This window comes from Phoenix dactylifera, chromosome 6 (assembly GCF_009389715.1).
Source record: "Phoenix dactylifera cultivar Barhee BC4 chromosome 6, palm_55x_up_171113_PBpolish2nd_filt_p, whole genome shotgun sequence".
Classification (NCBI taxonomy): domain Eukaryota; kingdom Viridiplantae; phylum Streptophyta; class Magnoliopsida; order Arecales; family Arecaceae; genus Phoenix; species Phoenix dactylifera.
In genome coordinates, this window is record NC_052397.1 from 12094679 (window position 1) to 12116642 (window position 21964).

A 21964-nucleotide genomic window follows, 5' to 3' on the forward strand; every position below is an offset into this window, starting at 1 on the left:
AATTATTCTACTACAAAAATAGAAACTTGATTAAACTTCGATATTGTCCATAGTAGAAAAGTTATAGGAAATCCTTTGAAACCCTTATCCCATTCACTTGCACGCTTGTTCACGATATGCAAATACATCAAATATTTGCTTGTTGAAGTCTTTGTTCGCAAATCCATTGGCTCCTGTGAAGCTTGGCATGGTCCAGCTGGTTATAGTACCTACTAGATGCACCCAATGTTGCATCAAAGACATCCGGAGGGAATGAGAAGAGGCATCGGCAAACTCTAACAAACTAATCTATTTGATTTTATTTGTTGTATTTTGATTAAAGTAAGATTCTTTAGTAGTTGATTGTAATCAAGATTTGTAATAAAGATATGTTTAATTTAAATATAAATACCATTATGTGTTGTTTATTGTTCACTTATAGTTTAATGCTTTACCCATTTAGTAATTCTAAGTCCTTGGGAGCAAGGCAAGTCAAATTTGTGAACATTTAATCATGTGCTCATATTGTGCTTGTAGGCTTTTGGGACCAAGCTAGGAGTCAATTGTACATTGAAACCATACTTGCCACCAACCTTCCTAGAAGGGCGGATATAGTTCTTGCAGTGCCTTGCATACCTTAGACCCAAGCATGTCTACTGCTTTTACTCTCTTTTTATATTTACCTACATCATATAGTTTCCAAATGATTTTTTATTAGAATCTTTTTTCGAACATGTTTTTCAAAGCAGAATTTTCTATATTTTATATATACCACCACCAGAAAAAAAGGTATGGGTATAGTTGGAGTACAACAATAACTATAATTTTTCACATATATAATTATACTATATATGACAAGCATTGTGTTGGCATAAGTGTGGCGCATCCAAAGCAAGAAAATGCAAGAAACTGCAGTGAAAACAGCAGAGGGGTCGACTTATGCTGATCTGAGGTCGACCCCTAAAAAGCTAGGGTCGACTTTGAAATCAGGCAGAAAAACAGCTCTCTGAAAAGCTTGAGAGAGTCGACTCCAGGTGAGCAGGGGTCGACTCGTGCTGTTAAGGGGTCGACTCATGGATTGCAGGAGTTGACCCCAGGTCGGGGCCGGTGATACAGAGAGAGTGGGAGTCGACTCGAGCTGTGCCAGAGTCGACTCCAGGCCTGTGACAGATTTAAGTAGGGACGAGAATTGATCTCCTACTTGCTTAAGGCTTAGGTATTTTTGAGTCTTAAGGTGGCTAAACATTATTTGGGCTAGGTTTAGGCTCAAGGAAGAGAGAGCATGCAAGTCATGGGTGTACATGGGCTTGAGTTGAGTGCTTTCTCATGTGGTTTAGCCTAGAAGAGTTTTTGGATTTGGGTCATGTTTGACCACGTATATATAAACTCTTATAATTTGTGTATGTAAGGAATAAAATCATTGGAAACTCTTTCTCCCTGAAATCCTAATCTCGTTTCTCTCTCCCTCTCACGCCATCATCCCTAAGAAAAGTTAGGGCACGCAGCCATTGTTGAAGAAGAGCCAAATTCTGCTTGGCTCTTGTCCTCCTTCACCATTCAATCAAGGTCCAACGCCTCTTGCAGCATAGGAGATGCCCTAGGTGCTGTGTTTTGAGGCGCACGTATCCTACAATTGGTATCAGAGCTATTGGTTGCTAATTCGGTGGAGAAAAATCAAAATCTGTGGTAAGCCTTCAAAACAAAATTTTCTGTGTTCATTAAATTTTTGTTTGGTGTTATGGCTTCGGAAAATCTCAAAGCAGATTTTGAGAAGGTCGATGGCAAGGGAAACTTCACCCTATGGCAGCAAAGGGTGAAGGATTTGCTGGTACAACAAAGGATCTATAAGGTCTTGGTTAGAGAAAGACCGGAAAGGATTAGTTTGGAAGATTGGGAGGAGTTAGAGAAGATAGCGTTTAGCACCATTAGAATGTGCCTGGCTGATCAGGTACTACCTGAGATTTGCTCGGAGACCACGGCCAAAGGGCTATGGGAGAGGTTAGAAAACAGTTACATGGGCAAGAGCATGACAAATAAACGTGGTTGAAGAAACAGTTGTATAGTCTGCGGATGCCGGAGGGAAGAGATCTGATTTCTTATATTCAGAAGTTCAATCAAGTTTGCTTGGAGGTCATGAGCCTTAATGTGAAGATTCAGGAAGAAGATAAGACCCTTCTACTGTTGTGTTCTCTCCCAGGATCATATGATGGGCTGATCACGACTCTGGTGTATGGGAAGGAACCTTGAATTATGAAGAGATGATTAGTGTTCTTCAGTCTAATGAGCAAAGAGAAGATTTGCAAGGGGAGTTCTAACTCAGAGGTTCTTGCTGTTAATGAGAGGCAAGGGAGGCCTCGGGAAAGAGCTAGAGAGAGTCCAAGGGCAGATCTAAGTCTCGGGGTAGGCAGAAGGCTTGGAAGTGCTACAAGTATCATCAGATTGGACACATAAGGAGGAATTGTCCTTTGCTGAAATCTAAGAAGAAAAAAAATTCTTCCAATGGTGGTTCGGCCAGTCATATTGATGCTCTTACATCTGAAGACAATGGAGATGATATTCTGATTGTTTTAGATGGTCACATGAAGGAAAACAGTCGGTGGACGTTGGATTCAGCATGTTCGCATCACCACACTTCACATCGGGAGTGGTTCGATACCTATGAGAAAATCGATGGAGTGTGAGTTTAGGTGATGATTATCCTTGCAAGATTGCTGGGGTAGGCACCATTAAGTTGAGGATGTATGATGGGGTCATCAGAACATTGACTAATATGAAATATGTCCCGGAGCTGAAGAAAAACCTGATTTCATTGGGCTACTTAGAGAAGCACGGATGTGCTTTTGGTAGCCAACCGGATAGCGGCTGTTTGAGGATCACCAAGGAGGCCTTAGTGGTGATGAAGGGCAGAAGGATGGCCAATAATCTCTATGAGATGGAAGGCTCAGTGGTGACGGATAGTGCAGAGGTGTTGGCGGCAGCACAGGAGAAGCAGTTGGTCTACAAACTGTGGCACTATCGGATGGGTCACATGAGCGATAGGGGGCTCACGGAACTCGGTAAGAGGTGTCTGATTACAGTAGTTGAAAAAGAGGGAAATGACATATGTGAGCCTTACATTTATAGCAAACAACATAGGGGGTAAAGTTTGCCAACAATTTCAAGCGGAGTGAAGGCATTCTACAGCTAGTTCACTCGGATGTTTGGGGACCGGCGCCTGTTTCAGCTAGAGGTGGAGCAAGGTATTTTTTGACCTTTATTGATGACTTCTCCAGGAAGGTATGGGTCTATCTGATTAAGAAAAAATTAGAGGTATTTGCCTGGTTTAAATCCTGGAGGGCTGAAGTTGAAAAGAAAATAAGGCAGCCAGTGAGGTGCTTGAGGTCGGAGTACACAAGCTCTGAGTTCAAAAGGTACTATAAGGAGAATGGGATCAAACACCATTTCACAGTGAGGATAACTCTGCAACAGAACGGTGTGGCCGAGAAGATGAACTGCACATTGACAAAGAAGGCCAGGAGTTTGAGGCTGCAGACATCACTTTCCAAAACTTTTTGGGGTGATGCGATAATTTTCTCTTATTTTCTTGTTAACAGGTCCCCCAATAGAAAGCTTGATGGAGGCATTTCAGAGGAGATCTGGAGTGGGAAGGAGGTGGAGCTTGGCCACCTAAAGGTATTCGGTTGCCCGACCTATACATTAGTGGAGGCAACCGAAAGAAGCAAACTTGATCCAAAATCGCAAAAGATGGTCTTCATTGGATATCCACAAGGGGTCAGGGGTTATTTGCTGTGGGATCCTCATTCACAGAAGTGTACCATCAGTAGAAATGTGATCTTTGATGAGGAGAGCATTTTGAAGAAGTCAGGATTTGCAGATGAGGCTGAAAAGGCTGGACAGGGCAGCAGTGGACAGCACTCACTAGCAGGTGATATTCCTTCAAATTCTACCTCGAAACGTATTTCTTTTGAGATGGAATTTGGTAGGCATGTTCCTACATGTGTGAAGGACCAGCTAGGAGTGCCATCAGTCCAGGAAGAGGTGCAAGTAGAGCCACAGAGTTCCGGTTTGAGGGACCTTGTCGAGGGAATTGCACCGCACAAGCCGAAGCGCCTCATCTACAAACCTATTCGGAATGGCATTGATGAGACTATATCCTATGCTCTCATCATTGCTAATGGAGATCCAGAGACATTTGAAGAGGCCATGGAGAGCTCAGAAAGGGAATCATGGATTCAAGCCATGATGGAAGAGATGCAGTCTCTTGAAAAGAACAAGACATGTCAGCTTGTGGATCTACTGGGAGGTGCTCGGGCCATTGGTTCTAGATGGGTCTTCACAAAGAAAGAGGTGCCTTCAGAGCAATATGGAGTTAGGTATAAGGCAAGGCTTATTGCAAAGGGGTACTCACAGAGAGAGGGAGTGGACTATACAGAGGTATTCTTTCCGGTAGTGCGGCATGCTTCAATTCGGGTGTTGTTGTCTTTGGTAGCACAATATGATATAGAATTGGAGTAGATGGATGTGAAGACGGCGTTCTTAAATGGGAGCCTAGAGGAGAGGATATACATGCAGCAACCAACTGGTTTTATACAGCCGAGGTTGGAAGAAAAGGTATGTCTACTGAAGAGACCTATCTATGGTTTGAAGCAGTCACCCCGACAGTTGTACAAGAGGTTTGATATCTTTGTTCTTAGCCTTGGATTTTTCAGATGTGAGCATAATAATTGTGTATATGTAACGGATGTGGATGAGGAGAATGCTCTATATTTGCTTCTATATATGGATGATATGCTCATTGCCAGCAGGAGTATCAATGCAGTGAATGAGCTAAAATCAGCATTGTTTACTAAATTTGAGATGAAAGATTTGGGTCCTTCCAAGAAAATTCTTGGAATGAAGATTTGCAGAGATAGAAGCAAAGGTGTCCTCCACCTGTCATTGGGAGGATACATTCAGAAGGTCTTGATTAGGTTTGGGATAGATAAAGCCAAACCGGTTGGAATACCGCTTGCAAGCCACATGTCTCTTTCGAAGTTGCAGTGCCCCCAGACAGATGAAGAGAAAGAGTACATGGATAGAGTTCCATATGCTAGTGTTGTGGGCAGCGTGATGTATGCTATGATGTGTTGTAGGCCAGACATAGCACATGCAGTGAGCCAGATGAGTAGGTACATGGCAAACCCAGGGAAAAAGCACTGGCAGGCACTGAAGTGGATATTTCGGTACCTACAAAAAACTCGGAGGCTTGGTCTGACTTTTGAGCAGCAAGATGGACATGGGAGGAACTCCAATGCCTCAAAGGAGTTCTCAGGTCTATTAGAAGGGTATGTGGATGTAAATTTTGCAAATGATCTGGATACGAGGAGATCTATTATAGATTATGCGTTCAGCATGTTTAGTGGACCGGTTTTATGGAGATGGACCCTTCAACCTATCACGGCCTTGTCCACCATAGAGGCCGAGTACATAGAGATTACAGAGGCTGCCAAGGAGGCTCTTTGGTTAAAGAGACTCATTCAGAAGATGGAGGTGAAGCAGAGTATAGTGGTGCTGCACAGCGACAGTCAGAGTGCTCTGCAATTGGTTCAGAATCCAGTCTATCATGCTCGCACAAAGCATATAGACGTGAGGTACCACAGGATCAGAGAGTTAGTGGAGAATGGTGAAGTGATGCTGGTGAAAGTTCATACAAAGAAGAATCAGTCGGATGCAACTAACGAAGACTCTTCCACGGGATAGTTTTCTCTCTTGTGTGGAGCTGATGGGACTATCGGATCAGGTGGAGCTTGCAGAGGCTTTGGAGCACCAAGGTGGAGATTGTTGGCACAAGTGTGGCGCATCCAAAGCAAGAAAATGCAAGAAACTGCAGTGAAAACAGCAGAGGGGTCGACTCATGCTGATCTGAGGTCGACCCCTGAAGAGCTGCGGTCGACCCCTAAAATCAGACAGAAAAATAGCTCTATGGAAAACCTAAGAGAGTCGACTCTAGGTGAGCAGGGGTCGACTCGTGCTGTTAAGGGGTCGACTCATGGATTGCAAGTGTCGACCCCAGGTCGGAGCCGGTGATACAGAGAGAGCGGGAGTCGACTCGAGCTGTGCCAGAGTCGACTCCAGGCCTGCGACAGATTTAAGTAGGGACGAGAATTGGTCTCCTACTTGCTTAAGGCTTAGGTATTTTGAGTCTTAAGGTGGCTAAACATTATTTGGGCTAGCTTTAGGCTCAAGGGAGAGAGAGCATGCAAGTCATGGGTGTACATGGGCTTGGGTTGAGTGCTTTCTCATGTGGTTTAGCCTATGAGAGTTTTTGGGTTTGGGTCATGTTTGACCACATATATATATATACTCTTGTAATTTGTGTATGTGAGGAATGAAATCATTGGAAACTCTTTCTCCCTGAAACCCTAATCTCGTTTCTCTCTCCCTCTCACGCCATCATCCCTAAGGAAAGTTAGGGCACGCAGCCATTGTTGAAGAAGAGCCAAATTCCGCTTGGCTCTTGTCCTCCACCATTCAATCAAGGTCCAACGCCTTCTTGCAGTATAGGGGACGCCCTAGGTGCTGTGGTTTGAGGCGCACGTATCCCACACATTGCTATATGTTTGGTTTTCTAAAATTTTATAGTTGCAATTTGTGCTGTGACTATGCAAGCATTACTTATTTGTTAAAAGAACCTACCATTAAGAGCATTAGAAAATATTTGATCTTTAAATGATAGAAGAAATTGGATAAAATGAATCCACAAATCGTAATGCAATGGATAGTGAATTTTATGGACCATATACTGACCATATCTAGAACCCTTGTGGAATTTGGATTTGGTGAGATGTATGCAACATTTATAGGGATATATTGTTAACTGATGCCTATTAGCTAAGGTAATGATTACTCCTTAGAAGTATCCATGCTTTAGAGGGAACAGGTCAATTGGAAATTAAGCAGGTGGATTATGAGATTGGAGGACTACGGTAACATTTGATTGCGAAATAAATTTTGGAAAGGATATCCCTTATATTGTTAGAGTGATACAACCTATTCTGCAGAATAGGATTGTTTTGGCATTTGGTTGGAGGAATAAGTGCAGGAAATAAGTGAAGCGAACAAGATGCATTCAATGCGCATTGGATTTTGAGATGTTTGGATTTTATCACAAAGACAATTACCCTCCCACTTTTTTACGCGTTTATATAATCGATAAGGGCAAAATGGTTATTGGAGAGGATAGGGTCAAGCCTATTCCATAGTATAATTCCACTCAACCAAAATGGTTGAATAGAATTATGCTATATGGGCTCACTCATACTCGACACAGTATAAGCCCCTATGCTGCAGTATTTTTTAGTTTGGTAAGGATATTCCCTTCAGGGTCAGTGGAATCGTCCCGAACCGGATAGTTCCGGCCATTCCGAGCCGTACTAGAGGCTCACTGGTACAGTTCTGACAACGGAAATGAAAATCATTGCTGGAGCCAGAGAAGGAGAAGAAAAGAGCAAACGAGCGAGGGAGGAAGAGGGAGAGGGAGGGATACTGGCGAAGGGCCGGCAGAGGCCGTGCGAGGCGAGGCTGTGACTGGTTCTTCTATTTCGAACGAAACGGGGGTTCAGCCGCGGCCTTAAAATTTTTGCGATTTTAAAGTGAAATCGGCAAATCGCTTGCCGACTTCTCCGCTAGCCTCCCTTCCTCTCTCACCCTCTTCCCCTTTCTCTCTCTCTTTTCCTCTCTCCTACGGTCTGCGTGCCCTCTTCTTTGTCGGTACAAGCCCAGTACAGCACGATGCGGGCCCGTATCAACTCGTGCCACTGGAAAACCAGTACGGTGCCCGGTACCGGTTCCACCGACCTTGATTCGCCTCATTTGGGGGGATATCCCCTACTTATTTCGCCATCAAAAAAAAGCCACAAGTGGCTAGCAAAGGAAGCAATTCACATGCTAGTACTCCCAAATGATGTGACACTAGTATAACTCATAAATTTGCAAGGTAGCGGAGCCCACATGCAAGTCCTAATTTGCAAACCAAAGAAAACTCCCAAAAAAAGGGATCAAAATTATGCAAATTGAAATCATAAAGAGGGAAATAGCAAGGTACCAAGATACGAGCCATGATTAATATAATTGTGGCCCTAATTGAAGATCTCAAAATTAAAATTTATGGAAGAGCTCAAACACTGGCCAGAATTGCCTACAAGACAAAAATAATTGCTAAAGCACAAAAGAAAGGTTGGCATGGGTTCAAAAGGTGATTGTTAGGACTCAAATTTAAGGAATTTTAGGATGTAAAGGAATATATGCTATTTATTAACAGTGACTACTGTTATGGAAGGGTGAATTCGCCATCTAAGATGGAATACAGGCACAGAATACTTGGAGGTCTTCATGATAGCATGTGTGAATGAAGATAAGGGGATTACAGGGATATTACCTGTCAGTTGCTGGCTTTAATGATGTATAAAGTATATCCTCTCATGAACTTCTCTAAGTGAGGTGTTCCTTTTTTGTCACTTAAAATACTTTTTCCATCTCCCATAAACTTAAAATGTTTTTCGAGTGCCTTACCAAAACTAACATGAACGTAAAAATAAATGTTTTAGAATTGTTAATTTGTAACTTGGCTAGGTACAAAATTCAGGTTTTCAGTGGCGTATACAACAGGTCTGCATATAGGACTGTTGTAGGAAAATGTTGGACTGAAAGAAGGGTGGTGGTTTAGTGTATCTAACTCATTACACTGCAAAACAGAATTCCTTATGCAATTCTTCTCAAGTCTATCTTCTTAGTTTCCCTGCTAAAGTTATTCCTTTACCACTAAGCGCAAAGAAATTAAGGCACAAATGCAAACACCAAGTTTGGCTGCTAGAAATGACAAGTGTTATCAAAATTACTTTTAACTTTTCCACTATGCCTTCATATTGCTTTTATGCTATTGATATATCCATATATTTGCCTTTCCTTTTGATACTTAACAAGTCACTTCACTTGATGTCACTTTACAAGGCTCGAGATATAAAGGCATGAAATTCACCTCAAACTTAAGTTGACCTAGAACAATGAAATCTAATGCTACTAATTGCAGCTATTTCATTGCTCCCTCAAATCTTGAGTGCCTCTAATATTCAAGTTGATCATCTTTCCTTAACCACCACCCAGTCTCTATGATAGTATGTGCCACCCAAGTCTTGACTTTGTTCTTCCATATCTTTCTCTCTCACCATACATTCATGACAGAAATCATTAGGTTCACCCAATGTGCAAGTTCACAAAACATTGCTTTTTTATTTGTTCACTCTGCTTAAGATGTCAATCTCTGATATCTATTTGTAGCTTATTAGAATTAGAATAGAATGATTCATCCTGCTAATGGGAAGAAGATTGCTGAAAGCTTTTAGATGCTTCTGAATCTTAAAATATTTAGGCCAACAGAAATGACTAGTGATTTGTTATCCTTTTCCATTTTCATTTGCAAACAGATGTCGAAATGAAGTGATCAGCTTTTCTCGTTACTTGCTGTTCCATTGGAGATATACATTCATTTGCAATAAAAATAGTGCAATTCTTGTTTAAAATGCACAGCTTCTGGGTGTTGACTTCATAAATCTAACTAAAGTGTCACTCCAAATAATTATTGAAAAGCAAGCCCCTAGAAGCTTCGGTGATATCGTATAGGAAGGGGAGTGGGATGTAATGGGGGTAAGAAATGAGAGAAACTACTTAAAACCACTTTCTGAAACATAAATAGGCAAGCACTGTCATCGTGAAGCTGACTTGATTGAAGATGTATATAGGGTAGAGTGCAATAGAAAAAAAGTGATGATATGTTTTTTTGTTTTGTTGAAGCCAGCAGTATTGCAACAAATATCATCTAAAGTTCATTGAACACATTCCAAAGTCTCGGCAGGATGTTCAATTGACAGAAGATACTAGGTTGAATTGATATTCTTCATTGTTGCCATATTGGCTTCAAATATGTATCTATACATGGATGATTCCAGACGCTGCAAGATTTTCATGAACATGGACTTTGGAACCTTTTTTGAATAACAAGCCTTGTCCCATTTGTACGCATTTGACCTTCTACACTAAGTTTTGATACATCAAGGTGTTAGACTTGTTTAAAATACTCCATTCCTGACTTAGACCCTTGAAATTGGTGCCCTTTTCCTGGCTAAGGTAAATATGGGCAATAGATGAACAATCCATAAATGTATAATATAATTTGATAGCGAGGAAACCCTACCTAATTGGTTGCAGATCCATTTTTCTTTAATACTATATTTGTTCAGATTTGGACAATAAAAATGCTAGATTAAGTGCTGTATTATTACTCATTGACCATAGGAAACATGCATTCTCTTGATTGTGTAGGCCTAACTTTGTGAATGTTTCTTTGCCATCCATTTGATTTTTGTTAAGTCTTGTTCCAGTGTCCAGATTTCTATTACTTCAAGTGCAAATATTTCAGGTCAACCTTGAAATTGAACTGTTATTTTTACTGTATCCTCAATTTTCAATTCACGTGCTGGTTAGTTCTCACTATTTCATATCCTTCTTGTGCAATACACTGATCCCTCCATTTTGTTTAGTTATAACAATATCCTTCATAGATTTCCTCGATATATGTCTCTTTTCTCAATACGCATCTTATGTGCATGGTTCAATACCCATCCTATCCTCATAACTCATGCATAACTGTTAGCCTTCATAAATCCCTACTGGATTTCCCTTCGTCATAAAGGCAGCAATGATCACACATCATGAGAATATCTCCTTTTTAATCAACACTTTTCCAGCATTATTACATGTGGATGTCTGTCTTTCAACTCATCCTGATAACACATTCAAGGCTACAAAAAAATGCTACAGATTTTTCCTGGATGAGGTTTCATTGTCATCTGTCTACTAAGATTTTACGTTGTTCCAGTTTGGCTTTCTGAAACTTTATGCTATAAGCTTGTGTCACTGAGAAGCTCCTTGTAAGAGTGAACCACTGCATATTATTGCCATTTTGCTTCTGATCCCTTCTTAGCTCTCCAGACTAGGATAGCATTTAATATCCCCTTATGGCTAAAAAAAGAAATAAAGAAAAAAAATGCAAGTCCAACTTCAGATCCATGTGGAACATGCAAATCAAGTCATGACTTCATGATTTCAGAACTTTATGAACATGATTAAGCCTTATAAAGAAAGCTTTCTTCTCTATATCTGTTTATATTTCACTTAATACACTACAGAATAATAAAAAAAAGACTATAAACTTTCATGTTCTTCTTTTAATATGAAATTTATTTGAGGGACAAGATATAGTTCATTTGAATGTCCACATGACTAGTCGGTTTGGTAAATGACATGGTCAAAACCCATTATAAGCAACACTTTGAATTGGGTATCAATTTTTTCATTTTGCATTTCTAACATGAGATAGATCATAATGTCTTGTTTGTTCCTGCTTTGACTGTTCCTCTCAATCTGCTGCTTAATTTTACGTAACTTTATTAAAACTGCATCTCTAGAGGCATAGTCAATGAGAACTAGACAAAGTTCTTATTGTTGCCAATTTGTGGTATACGTTTTTCACTTTGATAACTGTTTCTTTCTTTCTTTGTTAATCCAAATATCATCTGAAAAGTAGTTTTCTGGTTTATCTGGTTGAGTTTCTCTCCAAAAGAAATGTTTTAATTAGAATTTCAATAATCATATACATGTTGCTTTTTGGCTATTTTGAATGAATTGTAAGTATAGGTTTGAACCATCAGCTTCCATTATTCAATGAATATGCTCAGCAAGTTGTACTTCATTTGAAATTTTCTATTACCTGGTTCTCTTACGAGATATGAGTGCACTGAAATACAAAATCCAAATGATTTGGTGAAAAATTTGAAGGCACCAGTGAAGATTGCTTTTGATATTTTTTTTCCTTTTTCTTCCAAATGAAAGGTTGGATAGAATCCATCCAAATTTATTGAGATAATGAAAGGTAGTACAACAAAGTAAAGCAAAATAATAGGGAAAAAGGTTAAAACAGCAGAAATAACAGAAAGCAAGATCAAGCAGGATTCGAAACAGGAGAGAGGGAGGAGAGAAGGAAGAAGCCTATCTCCTTAATGTAGTAAAATCCCATTTGGAGAAGTTGGCAGTGATCGTGTTCGCCGGATCATTAATGGGATAGGATTTGTTCAGGAACACCCTGTTGATTCTCTCAAGCCAGATGTTCTAGTAGATTTTCTTGATATGCTTGCTTCTCCAGGTTGTCTAGAGGGAGAGGTGGGACCCTGGATGTTACTGATGCTGATTTTTGATTTGAAGTGTGCCTAGAGTTGCTTGGATGGTGGACAGTGGACAAGGAGATGATTTTGAAGTTTCTGTGGTCTTCGTTTAGAGTGCACAACCATCAATAGAGTTTGTTCTTCGCAGAATGTATTTGGTCAACATTTTATTTTTAATAGCAAGCCAAGAGAAGATCTTAGCTTTCACGAGTGCCACAGGCCCCTGAAATGGGGTGGATTGGGCATCATTGATTCTGGAGGTGTTAAGGAGTAATAAGAATTGACTGCGAAAGAACCAGACTTTTCCACCTGCAATTACAGATATCTTTGTTAAGATGGGGAGAGAAAATTTTGATTTACTTTTGAATTGAATCTATATATTTTTCCCCAAGCATGTGTTATGATTTGATCAATTTCCTGCGTTAATTGTGAAATATATTTCAGGATTATCTTTGGCATGAGCAATGCCAACTTGCAAGAAAATTCAATGGATTTTCCCTGCAACAGGCTATGTTTTTGTAATTTTAATATTTAACAAGCTTTCATAGTTCGTAAAGTAGGCCCTCTATTATTTTTGCAGTATAATTTTTGCTTTATTTTATGCTAGTAGATTGATAACAAAAATGTTCTGAGAAAAGCAAAAATGTTGGTTTATAAGATTATTTAGATTTTTTTAGAAAAAAAGATTAAGATGATTAGATATTAGATTCACCTATTATTAGCAGACAATAACTTACATTTCTAATTTCTTTATATTGGCATGCCACCTGATTAACAGTGATGGTCTTTGTTTTCCTAGAACTGCATGTTGGCCAAGTAAACCAATGTCTGCTCGGTACTCAAACTTTGCAATGAAAATTAAGTTTGCCTCAAATTTCATTTATTTAGTTTTATTAATTATGTCCAATGGGAGAACCTACTTAGATACGACGAGAACTAGATATTTTAATGTACTTAAATGGTGTCTCTCTTCATGTTTGTAAGAAGTATGAACAAACATTGATAATGTTAGAGGTATTGGTTGTTCTAGATGGGAAATTGTTAATTATCATCCATGTAACCAATTAGCTTGCTCAAAAAAAATGATATTAGATATTAATTTAGAAAGTATCAGTTAATGTGGAGTCTACTGTATCATCATGGTTTGTCATGGTTATGCTTTTGCGTTCCTCAACAGACTTCTGTTCCAGCCCTTCAAGGAAGATAGCTGTGGCTAGAAGCTATGCGGTTACAAGTGGAGCAGTTGAAAAGGAGAAGAAAAGAGAGGAACAAGGGTCGGAAGTTGGTTCTAGGTTTGAGGATTACTTGCCAAGATAAGAGTCACTATATGTTGTGTCTCGGATTTCGTTTCGAATCATTTCTTCTTTATATATCTTTTCTGCGAAAAGGAGATATCCTGCCCCTAGTTTAATTATTCAGGCCCATAGATTTTTAACCAAGAATGTCTAGTTGCGATATTAGGTTTGAGCTGAATCAAGATCTAATACTTAATGAAGGATCTCCTTACTCTATCCAAAATCTTTATGATACTGATATACCACTTGTGGAGAATCAACAATAACTATACGAATTTAATAAGTTTATAGGTAAAACTGTCTTTGTCGATAATAGTTTAATTTCTCATCCATCTTATTTAGATTTTAACCATCCATGAATGGAGGGGTATTTATCTGAGACTACCTAAAAATTTCAGTTTCTTTTGGCTTGTGGGTAGCATATGATAGACATCAAGAATAAGTGCATTTCTGCCCACAGCTAAAGTGGTCTGAGTCTCTGCCACACCGATTCATGGTGGTCTGCTGTGCGTGATCCAATTCTACCATATGAGTCGATGAATTGACTTGAATCAGCCAATTCAAGCATGAATTTGTGCAAATTGTTCAGTTCCTCCCTGTTCAAATCTGAATTGATTGATTTATGTTTTCTTAATTTCAATCTAAATCTGATGTGTATATAAAATGTACATGTAATGGTTCATGAAACTAATGTCAGAATATTAATTAGCATTATGTACCAAAAGGGAAAAAGAGAGAACCACTTGGCAGTTTGGCAATTACCTCCTATATAAGGAACCCCCCAACACATGCAGCATATCAGGGCCAACTCCTTTATGTAAAAGATGCCATGAGTTCATCTCAAAGTAGCAAATGAAGTAACTATCAAAATACCATCTAGACTTTATTGCTAATCTTCGTGCTGTGTTCATTCTGCTACTTAGACCAAATGTAAGCCAATAAACAGGTCTGAATCAACCAATTCTAGCATGAGTTTGTGTGAATTTTTCGATTCCTATTGGTTAAAATTTGTGTCAGTCATATGTTTCGATTTTGTCCAAATATTTTGTGTATGTAAAATTACATGTGATGGCTTAGATGGAAATGCCTGAATGTTGGCATTTAGTCAATCAGCTCGTCTTTATGCCTCATGTTTTCAGTAGGAAGCTGAATTTACTCTCCAGACAGCTCCTGAACCATGGTTTTTAGAATTAAATTCCATGCACTTGATCAAGCTGCCACTTCAGCCCTCGCCTAGACTTAAAACTAAAACATCCTTTGCATCAAAGTGTAAGGAAAGCTGGACATAACACATCTGATTGCATCCTTTGTTTAGCTCTTGAAAGGCACAATTAGCAATAGAACATAAGGTCCCTTACAAAGTGTGAACACCTATTTTATTCTTAGATTGAGTAGCCCTTGTCTACTTGCATTGAAAGCAATACATGATATCTAAGTCTTAGTACATTAGGCGAGTCCCATCCTAAGTAAACATCGTTCTGTATTCCTTTTGCCGCATGCCATCGTAGTCATCAACAAATAACAGTCCTCGTGTATGAGTTTCGGTTCTAATTTAATATCATCGATATCACAACCCTCTCCTTGTCTATGATGCATGTGTTCATTTTTCAGAGAAGTTAGCTCATCACCCCTTTCAGACTCAAACTGCCTTTTGTTATGGCCTAACCCAAATGCAAGGGACCAGATAACACCTCAATGCATTAATAATACCTTTAAGTCGCTTTCTGAAGCATCACAGTGGAATACATACAAACATGGGGATGAAGTCTCGAAGCCTAATCCTTAACAAAGGCCGCAACTTTGTCCCATGATGTTAAAAGGGTAGGAAGAGTGATCCCAAGGAGACGCATGGCATGGCATTATTCAATCAATCCATCCCTTTCGCTTGAACATTTTTTTTCCCTTTAAACACTATCCATGGCTAGAATTGCAATGGAAAAAGCTAGAAACTCACACACACAAAAAAAACTAATATTGTCACCCAACCATATGATATCGATCCAAGGACTTCGTACATGCCAAGTGGACGGCACCGGAGGAAAGATCCCTTGGCGTCCACATCATTGTCTTGGCACCACCTTAATGACCAGGAGGTCCAATTTAGCCGTAGGTGGCCATCATGCAATACAATGAGAAGTGCCGGTTGTGGTGGAGCCACCACCCATGGGGTAGTTTTCAGTTCTTGGTCCACTTCTCTGCTTGCTATTCTCCTCCCATGGATGAATGTTGCCAGGAGCCTATTGTGGTCTGCAATTGCCATTGTGGATCTTTGAGGGGACACTGCTAGGGTGTCGAATAAATGAAGCCCAAATATGCAGCAACTCATACGGTATAAATTCTTTTGATCACCCACCATCCGTGGATAGAGACGGACTTGCATGTCCCGATCCTTTCAAATCACCGACCATTCCTTCGCCTTCCTTCAGACAAATTGATCATTGGATCGCGCAATGACCATCTCGAGATTTGTGCGGATAGATGGATAGAGTTCAGAGTGCTTTGAGATTTGTATGGTTTGCGATCCAATGGTTGACGTTGCGGAAGAAGATTTACAGTCTGAACCTGTTTAGAGCCAATATTATGTTAACTATATTAGAATAATATTATATTATATCATATATTTATGTATTAATATATATTATATTTTATTATGCTCTGTTTTATAATACTATGCAATGTTCTGTATGGTTATTTTGTCATACTAAAAGTACTTTCTCAGTTTGTTTGCCAAATAGATATTAAAGTTCCACAACACTTTAGAAATATAGTTACTAAACAACAAATAGTTTTTATAAAAGCTCTACTTCAAAAGGCTCTACTACCAACAGTTCTGCCAAATAAGGTCTTATACCTTGATTCTGTCCGATCACCCACCATTGCACGATACACGGATGACATATGATTTAAGCTAGGCCTCTCTAGTTCAAACAACGACCGAATGACATGATTTGAGCTAGACCCCCCTAGTTCGAACAACAACCGAACAGGAATCCTCATCATTAGGGTTTATTGGTTGATTGAGATTTAATGCAATCGATGAATGGATGGGATCAATCAATTAATTGAGTAGTCGCGGTTAAATGTCGGTTGCAGTGCTTCAAGAGCAGTGGAAGCATTAGAGTGCATGGCTAAATGTATGAATGCATGTGCACAAACATAAAGGTGGAGGGCCAATGCTTTTGCAATTTGGGTGTCCACATCTCAGTGTCAGAAAGGGGAGAGTGGTGAGGGGAAGGGGGGAAAGCCTTGGAAACAAAGCAAGGCTATGGAAGTAGAAACTCTCATATGTCCCTTGCGCGGGAGAAGCAGAGCACGGCTCAACGAGTCTGAAAGGGAGATGGAAAAATTGGGAATGGGTCATTATGTGGAGCCCATGTGTAGTGCAAGGGTACACCAACTTCCACCCACCACGTTGACTATATCCTGCATTGCTATTTTATATTCATGAACGGGTCCTGTAGCTATAATGATTGGGGGGGGGGGGGGGGGGGGGGGGGGGGGGGGGGGGGGGGGTGGCCGGTGTACGCCTGATTTTACTGCAGTTGGGGCGGAGCTACGGGCAATCTGGAAGGGTATCTCCTTTGCGAGACGGATACTTGGTGCTGAGTGCGTATGTCTCGAGGGGGATTCTTCAGTGGTGATTGACTGGGTGCGGAAAGTGGATAGATATGGTGATGGTCACCCTCTTATCTGTGATACTCACAGACTGGTCCAGGAGTTGAGCTCTTTTTAGGCACTACATGTGTTCCGAGAGGCGAACAGTGCCGCAAACTGGATCGCCTCATTTGTTGTCCGACATTCCAGAGAGATCGTATGGACATCCTCGGAGGACATTTCTCCTCCCTTATTTTCTTTACTTTCCTTTGATTTGGCAGGATGTACTCATATTAGAACTATATGAAATGCCGCTTTTATCAAAAGAGGAAGAAGAAGAAGAAGCAGCAGCAGCTTGCATTAGTGGTGCATAAAGATAAGGTAAAGCCAGAGGGGGCATTTTTTACATGTTGTATTCTCTCTCTTGTTCCGCTGATTAATTATTCACTACCTTTTTGGAGAATGGAACTTACTGGATGGGGCCATGACTGTTAACATTATCACCATTTCAAGATAGAATATATAGTAGCTCTTTTTAGGCACTACATGTGTTCCGAGAGGCGAACAGTGCCGCAAACTGGATCGCCTCATTTGTTGTCCGACATTCCAGAGAGATCGTATGGACATCCTCGGAGGACATTTCTCCTCCCTTATTTTCTTTACTTTCCTTCAGGATGTACTCATATTAGAACTATATGAAATGCCGCTTTTATCAAAAGAGGAAGAAGAAGAAGAAGCAGCAGCAGCTTGCATTAGTGGTGCATAAAGATAAGGTAAAGCCAGAGGGGGCATTTTTTACATGTTGTATTCTTTCTCTCTTGTTCCGCTGATTAATTATTCACTACCTTTTTGGAGAATGGAACTTACTGGATGGGGCCATGACTGTTAACATTATCACCATTTCAAGATAGAATATATAGTAGTGATTAATAATAGAATATAAGTTCAACATATTTACAATGTCATTTTATATCAAATTACAAGCCACTTTAATAGCTGATAGAGGTAGTTGAGGGATGCTATCTTTATATAATGTAGAATTTGCAAACACAGCTCTTGACATGTCATGTTGACTAGGAAGTGTATGTGACATATAATCTATCTATCCCAGGTAGATTACTTTGTACTAAAATTAGCCAAAGGTGCAATAGAAATCCCTCTAGAGAGGGCTTTCCATCTGTTTACACCATATTCTAGCTAATATGTTATCCAAAAGTTCTATGCATGTTCAACCATGCAGTAAGGTCAAGACTGGATAATGATGGAGAGGTCTCGAGCCAAGTACCCTCCCAGGAAGCCGAAGTCCTGGTCCACTTGACTCCATTTAGGAGAACAGACTGGGTAAGCTTGGAAATAATTCAACATGGAACCTAGAATGCTTCATAGGACAAAAAAGGGGAGCATCAGTTGGGACAAGTTGGATAACCATCAAAGGTAGATGGAATAAGGTCTGGCTTTGTGGAATTTAAGGCCAAGTAGGTGCGGTGATACATGGGGTTCCCACTCTTGTAGAAGGATCGTGATACAATACAAACTCGACGGTTATTAGAATATGGAGAGTGGAGGATAGCTAGCATCAGATACCGAAACTTTTAGAAAAGTGAAGAATTGGATGTGGATATGTGTCAGCACTAGAGGTGGACGGTTATCTAGTTGGTTATAACATCATATATATAAATAGTGGGATGTAACCTGAATAGAGAACTCTTTGGCTAATCAAACATTCGTTGTTATCTTTATCTTTATCTTTACTCTTTTTTTTCCATATTTATCTTTAATTTAGCTGCTTTAGTTATCCCAATTTATTCTTACATATTAGAGTAGAATCTTAGCCTTAATACAACCTACCTGCCTCTTTTCAAGGAAGCCAATCATGGTAGTAAAAGTTTTTGAAGGTAAAGACATCAAAATTCGCTCTACCAAACCTTTGCCCCACCTTCTTTCTGCTTATTGCAATTGGAGGCACGTCCAAGCATTTGCACAAACCTGCTAAGGACGCACACACTATTTATCAACCTCATCAAAGAATCAAACGGTCGACTCTATCCAATGTTTGAGTCAATTTTGAATAAAATATAATGCTTGCTCAAAATCTGTGTCGACATAGCCTAACTCTAAGCAACAGTAAAAAAAATGAAATAATAATAAAGATTACATCCCAAGCTAGTTTCTTAAAGAATCCACATCTAACAGTAACCCTTTGGTGGTTCATTGGATATCCTTTCAATGGATTCGGATTCAAACAAATCGGAGCTTGATCCAAAGAATCCCGGCTTTCCTATTATAGAGCTCTCTAAAATTTTAATTTTTTAAATTAGATATCTAAAATCATTCACATTTGTATATTAATCCATGACTTTTTCATCTTTATATAAAAGTCCTTCAATTGAATCTTGGTTAGGGGTAATCAGAATTGCAGAAGGATGAAAAAATGCAATTGATTTAACACCAAGTAAGACTTGGACTCAGCCTCTTCTCCCTCACTTCATCTCTTTCTTGTTTAGAAGTTGGCTATTAAAAAGAACAATGATAGAGGGAATATGGATTAAGGAATTGGTTAAGTGTGAAGGCTAGGGGCAAATTATCCCAAAGTATGAAATTAATGGTATTAGGAGAATGTAAGCAGAATACTCCATATCATCTAGCTAGCTTAACTCACTACAGGAAAAGTCGGTTTTACCGATGCTTTTAAAAAGCATCGGCAATTTTCAGTCTAACATCAAAATTTGCCGGCGAAGCGCGGGTGTAGTCACCGGCCTAAGATGACGCTAAAAAGCGTCGTTGGAGCCTATTTCGTCCTAATCCCTAACCCCCTTCTCCTCTCTCTCCGTCGCGCGCTTTCAAAAGGTGATCCCTAACCCCTACAGAAGCCATCTCCTTCCCCGACCAAGTGCTCTCTTCCTCAAATCCCCTTTTTCCCTCCGCATTTCCGACCTCTGCCTCTACTACTCTTCCTCCCTCTCCATCACCGCAGGCGGCAGCCTCATCCTCGGCTCAACCTCGACTCCCCTCCTCTTTTCCCCGCTTCTCTTTGTGGCATCGAGAAGCAGCGCGCAGAGAACGTCTCCGGCGATGATGTTTTCGCCCGCCTCTTCGCCGCCGTCGAGTCTGACATCGACGACGCCCTCCAGGTCCTCCTCCTCTTTCTCCCTTCCAAGGTTTCTTTTTCCTAATGTTTCCTTAGTGGCGCATTTTTTTTTGTCCATGTTGTGTAGAAATCGGAGATGGCGGCCGGAAGAAAAATAGGGTGGTGGCGGAAGCGATGAATGCCGAGATCCGGCACACCAAGGCCCGCTTGATCGAGGAGTTGGCCCTCAAGAAGGTATGTTGAGAAATATGGGTAGTTTTCATTTGATTTTTCTTCTCTCTTCTCGAACTGTAAATCTTTATGCAGCTTGCTGACCAACTATACTGCGAGTATGCGGATTTGGCCGTGCTGGATCTCCGGCGAACTCCACCTCCCTCACCGCTATCCTCCTTGCTTGCCACGAATGCAATATTCTCAACCTTCTGACAGTGAGAAGAGTGGCAGGCAGCCAAGCACGACATCCATTCGATGGAATGCTAAAGAGAGACATAGTACATACAAAATCTTTGATGTACATTGAAATTTACAGAACCCCCTTGCAATAGCTAATCTTGGGATAGTGACATCTAATTGAGGTTTTGTTATTTACTTTTCAGAGCATTATTGCATGTTGGGTGGCTATACTGGTAATGAGAACAAGATAGCTCTTCACTTTAGTACTGCCTTTTGGCCTAATGTAGAAATTTTAGAAATGGTTGCTCCAACATCTTATGCCTGTGGCTATTTTCTCAATCTCCACAAAGCAACAGGACATCCCGTTCTTGTGTACATGGCTGCTGGAAGGTTTGCTCATGACATTGAGAAACTATCTGAAGAAGAAGCTGTTAACTTTGTGATGCTACAACTTAAGAAAATGCTACCAGATGCCACAGAGCCAGTAAGATTCTACCACCTATATTCATTTGTGTTTGTGTTGCACTCCAATGGTGATTTTAGCTTCGGACTAATTTTTTTAACTGTTATTTTTTTTCAGGTTCAGTATGTGGTTTCTCGGTGAGGTACAGATCCAGATTCCCTTGGGTCCTATTCTTGTGATCTGGTTGAGAAGCCAGCTGATTTGTATGAGAGATTCGCACTCCTGTGGATAATTTATATTTTGCTGGGGAAGCAGCAAGTGTTGATCATTCTGGGTCTGTTCATGGAGCTTATACATCAGGTATCTTGGCTGCCGAAGACTGCCGAAGGCATCTATTATTGCAATATGGTATCTCAGATCGCTTCCAGATTGTATTAAGGGAGGAAATGTCCGAAATGATACCCTTCCAAATATCTAGGATGTAGTTTATTTTTTGCTGGATCAATAACGAAACCGTGTATTATCTGGAAATAAATGGAAGTAGATTTTTGTTTTTTTTGCCATATTTCAAATGGTGCCTTCATCATCCTCAAGCCTTTTTGTTGATGGTAGTGCTGTGCTCTTTTTGACACTCTCAATGCTACATAGGCCTTTGTCAGCCAAAAAGAAAAAGAAAAAAAAATGCAGCTTTCATTCAAAATAATTTTTTAAATATTTTTTTAAAAAAATATTTATAACGACGCTTTAAAGCGTCGCTAACTAAAAACCAAAATTTCTATTAGATCATGAATTTTCTAGAGGGAATGTTGATACAACCTTATTTTTGAAAAAAAAATAAAGATATGTTAATAGTGCATATTTATGTAGATGATATTATTTTCGGTGCTACTAACAATCATCTTTGCGAAGAGTTTGCTGAATTAATGCAGAGTGAGTTTGAGATGAGCATGATGGAAGA

At 40.0% G+C, this 21964-nt stretch overlaps 2 protein-coding genes across 12 annotated transcripts in view; both read left to right on the forward strand.

Annotated features, from left to right (window-relative positions):
* LOC103718767 (pentatricopeptide repeat-containing protein At3g16610-like) overlaps positions 1 to 16087 on the forward strand; it is a 32366-nt gene extending 16279 nt beyond the window's left edge. For 2 of the 7 annotated variants that reach the window (XM_017845152.3, XM_017845155.3), the window contains exon 3: positions 13411 to 16087. The gene's annotated coding sequence lies outside the window, so the exon portion shown is untranslated. Of the gene's footprint in view, positions 1 to 516; positions 12756 to 13410 lie in introns of those variants that run through there. The other 5 variants (XM_026808967.2, XM_039127442.1, XM_026808964.2 and 2 more) reach the window with 3 other exon arrangements.
* A 3747-nt stretch (positions 16088 to 19834) lies between these two features.
* LOC103717768 (probable polyamine oxidase 4) lies at positions 19835 to 21573 on the forward strand. Of its 5 annotated transcripts, XM_008806290.4 has the most exons (6): positions 19841 to 20253; positions 20338 to 20444; positions 20517 to 20701; positions 20807 to 20836; positions 20960 to 21087; positions 21184 to 21573. In XM_008806290.4, exons 3-6 carry the CDS (start codon positions 20542 to 20544, stop codon positions 21205 to 21207), a joined length of 342 nt encoding a protein of 113 aa, XP_008804512.1. In that variant the 5' UTR covers positions 19841 to 20253; positions 20338 to 20444; positions 20517 to 20541; the 3' UTR covers positions 21208 to 21573. The 5 variants fall into 5 exon arrangements, 3 of the variants coding, with proteins under 3 accessions (XP_008804496.1, XP_038983371.1, XP_008804512.1); XR_003387768.2 differs by having other exon boundaries at positions 19835 to 20444; positions 20517 to 20721; positions 20954 to 21087; XR_003387767.2 differs by having other exon boundaries at positions 19836 to 20444; positions 20517 to 20721.
* The last annotated feature ends 391 nt before the right edge of the window (positions 21574 to 21964 follow it).